Source organism: Frankliniella occidentalis, unplaced genomic scaffold (assembly GCF_000697945.3).
Source record: "Frankliniella occidentalis isolate FOCC.00 unplaced genomic scaffold, Focc_3.1 Scaffold106, whole genome shotgun sequence".
NCBI classification, from domain to species: Eukaryota; Metazoa; Arthropoda; class Insecta; order Thysanoptera; family Thripidae; genus Frankliniella; species Frankliniella occidentalis.
The window spans coordinates 796,591-805,256 of record NW_026267235.1 but is presented as its reverse complement, the minus strand read 5'-3'; the positions used below and the strand labels follow the sequence as shown (position 1 = coordinate 805,256).

Below are 8,666 nucleotides of genomic sequence, written 5' to 3'. Positions count from 1 at the left end.
TTTTTAAATTTATTTTTTCTAGAGTTTTATTGATTTTTTTGTGAGAAGTGCACCCCGGAAATAACGCTTTGTCGAAACGATGTAGAAACGATGATATGTCGGCATACTGCGCCGAACGGCGGCCGGCGGCGGGCCGCGGTGCCGAGCCGACGGCCAACGGCAGGGGCAAGGCGGGCCGCCCGCTCAGCCTGCGTGTGCGACGGGCCGGAGGTGCTGCCTAACCCGCAGGCGCTCCCCTGCACTCACCTCGTCCGCGAACATGGTGGTGTCGCTGGTGTAGCCGTCCAGGCGGCGGCTGGCCTGGCGGCTCGCCTGCCGCCCGCCGGCGCCGGCCTGGCCCGTGGAGTGCAGCGAGCGCAGCTCGGACAGCAGCCGCGCCTCGTGGGGCTGGCGAGCCGACCGGAGCAGGCCCTCGCGACGCTCGCGCAGCTTCTGCTGCTGCCGCTGCAGCCATGTCAGGTGGCTGCGGCCTCCGGGGCTGCAAACAGAAGAAACGTCACGTCAAAAACAAAGTGCCAAAAATGTATTTAATTGCAAAATGGCATTCAAGTGCAAAAATGTAATTCGAGTGCAAAAGTGTATTCAAGTGCGAAATGAATTTTAAGTTCAAAAATGTATTAAAGTGTAAAAATGTATTCAAGTGTAAAAATGTATTCAAGGGCTCTAATGTATTCAAGTGCTGTAATGTATTCAAGTGCTGTAATGTATTCAAGTGTTGTAATGTATTCAAGTGTTGTAATGTATTCAAGTGCTGTAATGTATTCAAGTGTTGTAATGTATTCAAGTGCTGTAATGTATTTAAGTGCTGTAATGTATTCAAGTGCTAATGTGTACCACCAAAACCGCAGCGTGAACGAGTAATGTAGCGAAAAGAGTATAGTTGTGACGCAGGAGAATAGAGTGCGTGACGCGGGGGCGCGGCGCCAATACCGTCCCCCCGGTCGCGTCGCCCACTCGCGCGCTGCCGATAGTCGCTAACTCCGCTGCCGGACCGGGGCGGAGGGAGCAGCCCCGGCCGGAACGGCCCCCGTGGGCGCCCGACATCATCATCATCCTCGTCGTCCTCCTCCTCCTCCTCGGCGGCGTCTCTCGCAAACGTGAGCGCTTTGCCAAAACGACAGCGCGAAATAACGCTTTGCGTTCGCTTATTGCGGAGGCGCGCGAAAAGGTGCCGTGCCGGGCCGGGCTGGGGCTGGGGCTGGGGCTGCGAAGGAGGCGGGTCAACGGCCGATACGGGGAACGAGGCTCTCCAGGCCGAGCTCTATGGAGGGGGGCACACACATACACCACTCTCCGCCACCCCCTGCCACAACAACCACAGCAGCAGCAACAACAAACAACAACAACAACACCACAGGAACAGAGCAGCACCCAGTGTTGGAGGCGCTGAAAAGTTTCGGGCAAATTTCCCAGACCACGGATTTTTTTTCTGATTTTTGTTTCAAATTTTCTGAAAGTTCTAAAGTTCTAAAATTTCCGGAAATTTCGAAATTTTTCTATTTAATTTTCCGGAAATTTGGGGAAATATCCAGCCCTAGCGGCACCCATGAGTGCAGGCCGTAAGAGTGCAGTCACACCTTTCGCGGTGTACAACAAGCAGAGCGCCCCCGGGTCGCACGTGGTCACCGCCACCGCCAAGGCCGCTTGCTTGCGGGCCCCACAATCTCAATCGTACCGTCACGTGACCATTGTGTCGTGGTCGTGGTGGTGCAGCAGAGTGTGGTGTTGTTTCCAAACCCTTTTTATTATTATTATTTATTTTTTGGGCACACCACACGTTGATTTCCCTCTACCTCACCCTCTGCCTGTGAGACACATGGAGGATGGAGGGCAGGTCCATAAATCCTGACCACACACGCACGGAGCACAACAGCAGCCCATGCGACACATTCATACGCGTCAGCGTCATAGGCCGGCGTCGGTGGCGGCGGCGGGCGAGCTACGCGTCTGACGCCTTCCTCCACTACACAACAACTATACTCTGCTCTCTTTGGGAGTCTTCTTCATCATCTCCACCAGCAGCAGTGGCAGCAGGAGCAGCAGCGGCGGCACGGTAGGTCGTTGACAGGTGTCATTTGTCAACGGACGCGCGCGCGAGAGGCACCGCCCCTACTCGAAACACCTGACGTAATTTACGTCCCCCCCCCCTTTACCCCACTGCACCCCGAGTAACGTCGTCTGCCAACCATTTCGTCAAGGCCAAAGCCAGTGCCAAAGCAGTACCGCCAGGCCCGGGGCCGCCGGACCGAGGAGGGGGCCAACCCAACCCCGGCCAGAGGGTGCGAGAGAGACAACGGAAGAGAGCTTTCGAACGGGTGTGAGCGAGAAGAGGCGAGTTTTGGTCCACACACAAACTTCTCTCTCCCTCTCTCCCGCACACTCGGTATCCGCCACACCTCGTGCGTGTCCCCGCCAGCCGCAGCCAGGTGGGCTAATAAAGTGATGCGACAGACAACTTTTAACATATCTCAGGGTGACAACTCTAAAACTACTACAATCATAATAAGAGTAGTTAGTCACTTTGCGATGCAATAGATTTAAAGTAGGGCGTTTCGTTATAGTAAGATTTGATTGACGAAGTCATTTTTCACTATTGTCAAACCGAAATAGTGGTAATAATAATAATAATTCCCCTCGCAATCCAATCCGCGCGCGCGCACAAACTGCATCAATTCCCGTTTCACTTCGGTCAGAGTCGAGTCCGAATCCGGGTCCGCGACAGCGTGGCGTGGCGTGGCGTGGCGTGGCGGGGCGTGGCGGGGCGTGGCGGGGCGTGGCGGGGCGTGGCGGTGCTGCTACGGCAGCAGCATCTCACGCGGTGCGTCCAAATATGGGGGCGGGCGGGCCGGGCCGGGGGCCTCAGCTCCGCGCGCCACGCCGCGCCACGCCACACGGACGCTGCTGGAATGTCCAGGAGGGCTTTACCCACCGCCACGACTCTCTAGTGGAGAGACAGGCGGAGAAAGAGAGTACACGAAAAGAAAAAAGGAGACCTTTTTATATTGTACTTTGGAAAACCAACGCTAAACCAATAGGTAAACGGGGAATAATTGATTCTTTAGCTATGTTTGCTAAAAAATTAGCTACATAGCTAAACATTTAGCGACGTGCATATATTTTCAGTTAGATAGCTCAATTTTTCTGATAAGCTGAAAGTTTTTGCTTCATACCTAAATAATTAGTTAAAGCTCAATGTTTAGCTTCATACCTAAATAATTAGTTATATCCCATATTTAGCGCTATTGATTTTCCTGTATACACATACATTTATGAGATTCATGATACGGATGCAACAACAGACAGCTGTCGTTGGCAGTCAAATAAATATTTACCTGGCCGTTTAGTTTTGGCGCGGACTATACCTCGCTTGCTTCCGACCGGCACTGCGTCCTTGCCATCGCCATCGACATGATGGGATGGGACCCGCCGCGCCCGCGAACCAAAAAGAATTGATCCTCGAGGACACCAAGGACGGCGGCGTGGCCCGCGGAGCAAGACATAGGCGGTATGGACGCAATGCCAAGGACGCGAAAAACAATCGCACAATGTACGCCCCGCCACGCCTAGAGGCGCCCACACTTGCTTCATACACGACACCATACCGCAAGGTCCAGCAGAAGCCTGGGCAGGACTCAGCAAGACTCCGTCTCCGGGAAGAGACAAGTCCATCAAATCCATGTACGAAACTAGTCGTGGCAGTGCTGTTGCTGCAGCTTGTCGTGGTGGTGGTGGCGGCGGCGGCGGTGGTTGTTTTTCGTCCCCATTCTGCCGCGAAGTAACTGTCTTTCCCCGTCATCTTCGCGGAAAACGGGCGTGTGTATGTGTGTAAGAGGCTGTGTATGAGTGTGTACGTGTGTGTGCGCCGAGCTCCAATGCCGATAGCTTCACCCGTCCAATTCCATCTTGAGAGGATCCCGCTAGGCTCAAAAACGTTAGTAACAAGTCGACGTCCTACCCCTCTCGCCCTCTCTCTCTCGCACACACGGACACACTCACACACACAGAGAATCCTTGTTGTGCTGCTGTCACAGTTGTGCGGTTTGAACCGGCACGGCTGTTAAGCCCAAGAGACTTATTGTTGTCACGAGACACCTAAAGGGTTCAGGAGGAAAAGTAGAGGGAAGGGAGGGTGTGTGAGAGGTGGGGGTGGGGGGAGTGGTGCGTGTATGTGGAAGAGAGACAGAAAGGAAGAGGGGGAAGTGGGAGATGGATAGTCTCGGGGGAGGGGAAGAGCAAGGAGGGGGACGTGCGGGTGGAGAATGTGCCTGACAGAGACTGAGGTCAAGGCGGGCAGTCATCCGCTAGGTGTGAATATGCGCGTATGCGAGTGTGTGTGTTCGTATGCCTCAGTGAGTGCGAGGGAGAGAGATAGAGCGACACTACTAGACGAGGGCTCGTATTTCTCCCGGAGCACCACCACGACGACGACAACGTCGGTGTGCCGAGCCGCAACACCCGAGACACCTCCTCGCGGTCCTCCTCTCCCTTCGCCCCCCGCCTCCACGACGCCGTGCTGGACACACACGGCGGCCAGCTGAGCTAAACTAGTGCAGTGTCCTTACTTAACTCTGTGACGCCGCAGGGCACACCAAGGTCCCCGTCGGCCAGGCGAGGCGCGCAGCGCCCGGTTCCATTCTTCGGGGGTGTCGCTTACCACACCGAATACCGCCCGCGGCGGGGGCCCAGCAGACCGCCAGGACCCATAGCCGAGGGGGCCCCGACCAGGACGGACCAGAGTACTCGTACCGCAACCACCAAAGCCTTGTGGTCCACAATAGGACAAAGGGACCTCGAAATACTTGACTTATTTTGTAAGCAAGTTGGCTATAAAAAATAATTTATAATTAATCGCCAACAGCCAAAATAATGACTTTTCAAGGGGCACACCCAGAAAAATTGTTTCTTGATTCAAGTGCACGCTGACACAAGATGAAATTCATCTTTGAAACAAGCCAATTTTATCTTTGGAATAAGATTTTTCTCTTATTCGAAGGAAAATAGCAGCTTGCTTCAAGAGTAAATTTGATCTTGTGTTAGCGTGCACTTGAAACAAGGAAAAATTGACTTGAAACAAGAAACGATTTTTCTGGGTGCATGACGAGAAATGTGTGCGGGGCGCGGGCGGGGGGCTGGGGATTCACTCGCAGATGGCGGAGCACGGAGTGCGGTGCGGCCGTCTCTCGCCTGTCCTCCTCCTGCTGCTCCCCGCGAGGAGCGTGCGGGTGTGCGCTGCAGACCGCGCCCCGCCCCGCCCCCCACCCTGCTGCGCACCCCCCGCGCTATTTTCCGACCTGTTCCACATGGGCACGCGCTATTTGGGTACATCCGGCGCGGCCGCGCGCGCACGCCGATAGCAGCCGTATCCCGGTGCGAGGGAGGCTGCGGAGGCTCTGCGGCCGGCCTGGCCGGCCAGGGGGGCGTGTTGGCGCGAAAACAACAATAACACCAGCAGACCAGCACCACAACCCGCAGCGGCAGCAGCAGCAGCACAAGGAGCAGCAACAACAACAACGGCTGGCGAAAGCCCCCGCCGCCCCCACCTTCCCCCTATGCTTTCGGCGGCGCCCGATTGCTGCTCTTTCGCCCCGCCATTTCCACGCCGCCGCTCGACCCAAAGATTGCCCCGATTTCTCAGTCGAACGCCCCCGCCCCCGCCGCCGCCGCCCCGAAGTCCTCCTCCCTCCTCCATTGTGGCGGACCCGACACACACGGGAGGCGGTCAACCCGAGGCATGTAAACAGCCCGGGCGAGCACAGTAGTAGGCAGGCCGAGGGGGTTATGAATGTGCATAGCGCGGGCGGGGCGGGGCGGAGGAGAGCAACATATGCAGTGTCCTACACAGTACCGTTGCGGCCCATTTGGTTACAATGGCAATTGAAGCTGGCGGCTGCGGCGGCGGCGGTGGTGGTGCTGCCTGGCTCGCAGACTGGCTGGGGCGGGGCGGGGCGGGGTGGGGTGAGGTGAGTGGGGTCGGGCGTTGGAGGAGGTGCACATGGCCACCACCTCACTAACGGAACGGGCCGACCAAACCGCCCCCGCCGCCACCGCCCCACCCCATGAGCCATAACAAACGCATTTTGTGAGGTACCATTATCACCCTCGCGCCTTTCGCCCCGGTCAGGCAGTCCGATGGAGGAGAATGACCACTGCGCCTGCGCCTCTCTATCTGGCTGGTCCGAGTGTGTGTGTGAGGGAGTGAGAGAGGAAAAAGGGGGAGAGCGGAGATAGAAGTGAGCGAGGAGCGAGCCGGAGAGAGACATAGACTAGAGGGAAGGGGTTAAGCATGAGATAAAATGAGGGAGCGAGATAGAGGCGGGTGGTCGGCAAAAAGCAAGGCAAAAAGCAAGTGCACCCCCTCTGGCCCGTGGGTGCTCCGCTCCGCCGGGCAAGGGTAGAGGGTAGAGGCCACCTAGCGTGGCCCGGCGTGGCGGGGCGGCGCGTCACGGCGGCGCGGGTCGGGTCGACGCCCCGCCCAGGCGACGCCTGGCCACTCTACTGTACCGAATGGGCACTCGTTCAAACCACCGATCCGACGCGACCCACACTCACGGGCAGAGCCAGGGTGTGAGGCTGACCAGACGCAGCCGGCTCTGTTGGCCTGGCCGGGGAGGGGCGGCACCGGGGCAAGCACGGGGCAGCACGGGGCACCACCACTGTGCCAATGGGAACCCGACCAGGCGAACGGCGTGTTCGTTGGCGTGTTTCGTTTTCTTGGTCGCCCCTCCCTCCTCCCCCCATCCCCTTCTTCTCTCTTTTCCCCCATGACAGACTCTCTCTCTCTCTCTCTCTCTCTCTCTCTCTCTCTCTCTCTCTCTCTCTCTCTCTCTCTTTCTCTAACACACACTCTCTCACCCTCTCTCGCTGCCTCGCTCTCTCTATGCTCCACCGACAGTCTCTCCGTCGTGGAACAGCCGTGCCAAAACACGACTGCACGAATTACCGTCACTCGTTTGACGAAACGACGCTTGGCGTCGCGCGGGGCGCCGATGTACATCTGGTTCGTCACAGATTAAGGAACGAAAACAAAAACCTGACTACCACCACCACCACAGCGCCTGCAGATGAGTCACACGACAAGATTTTGGTATCCCTTTTTTTTCCACAGGGCACCCATTTGAACAGCCATAAAATGAATACCTCGCGTCTTCTTTAGCCCTGGGGGCCTGGTGGTGTGGCCCTGTTGCGTCCTGGTCCCCCCATTCCCCCGCGAGACCGTCGTCCGGCCCCAGCTCGCCCACGCACGCCGCCGGCCCCGCCACAGGGCACCGCAGGGCGCCCCACTGAGAGGAGGACGGCGGCCACCTCCGAGGTGTGGGTGCTCGCGCGACGCGGACGTGGGAACCGACCTCTCGGTAGGTAGGAGCCCTCGAGGAGAGTATCATAGGGAACAAAAGCATAGGATGCCATAGGATAAAATACCACAGGAGGATGGTACCACAGGGTAGGATACCATAGGATAGGATACAGCAAAGTACTTGTTCTTTCTCATAAAAAGGTTTCCCTATAAAAACCTAAAAAAAAAAAAAAAAACGGGTTTGTCACTAGCGGATTTTGACATACACTATTGTGACGTCATATACCCCTACTGTATCATGTGGAACCTCTGGCACAGGGTCCAGTCTAGAGGGTAATTAAGCACTCTTCGAGTGAAGAAAGTTAGACGCGGCAGGTACTGCAGGTCGCTGGTATGGGTCATACCCTCTACAAGCCATACGCCCCAAGCGCGCGCCAAACCGCCTTGCCTCTATGGCCTCCCCGCTTGTAACAATGGTCAAAACACCAGCCGAGAATAACCCCGCTCTGTGTGTGAGTGTCTGTAGGCGTGTGTTCTCGTTCGTTTGATCAGAGCCCGTAAACCTCCGTCGCAGTGACGGAAGGGGGTGGGTGGTGGGCGGGCTGTCGAGACGGCGGCGATCGGTCGTGAAAAAAACAAACCGCAAAAAACGACTCGGATTAAGCACCTTTGCGGCAGCACTGTACGCTGTACGTACAAGTAGAGGCACTGCCTCGGGCACTGCGAAATTGATAAAAATGTTTGCGTGCAATTATTCGGAACACGGAATACTCAAATGCTACGGATCAGCATTACTTGTGATGCACCACATATCCTCTGCCATATCGTGTGCGACCGATGCGGAATAAGGTTCCTCCCCTTCGTCGTCGTCGTCTGGACACGATCGACGGCGCACGACAAATAACTACAAACCGGAATACGACGAATAACGAGACGCGAATAAGAAACAAGACCAACGAGAAGGAGTCAGGAGGAGAGGGGGGGATTGTCGACTAATTTGCCTTTTAAAGCGGCGGCGCGTTGTTATCATCGATCCGAGAGCAGCACGTTATTGGTGCCCGCGGGCGACATGAGAGAGAGAGAGAGAGAGAGAGAGAGAGAGAGAGAGAGAGAGAGAGAGAGAGAGGGAGAGAGGGGGGGGGGGGGGGGGCGTGCCTGCCGGTGAGTCGGCGCGCGAGCACGCACCGGCCACCAGACACTAATTCGGAGCGCGTTTTACAAGTCAACTGCTGGAGCAGGACTCGGCGGCGGGATGCTGGAGCTGGACCAACACCACCACCGCTTGCATCCTGGAGGGAGAGGAAGGGGGAGGGAGGAAGAGGAGGATCAGGAGGAGGGGAAGGAGGAGGAGGAGGAGGAGGAGGAGGAGGAG

At 56.8% G+C, this 8,666-nt stretch overlaps 1 protein-coding gene across 15 annotated transcripts in view; it reads right to left on the bottom strand.

Annotated features, from left to right (window-relative positions):
* The window catches only part of LOC113217386 (tensin-1), a 283,044-nt gene that overhangs the window by 13,895 nt on the left and 260,483 nt on the right, over nucleotides 1-8,666 (bottom strand). For all 15 annotated transcript variants that reach the window (XM_052269945.1, XM_052269954.1, XM_052269947.1 and 12 more), the window contains one exon: nucleotides 247-478. In XM_052269945.1, coding sequence (XP_052125905.1) covers nucleotides 247-478 — 232 coding nt within the window. The remainder of the gene's footprint in view (nucleotides 1-246; nucleotides 479-8,666) is intronic.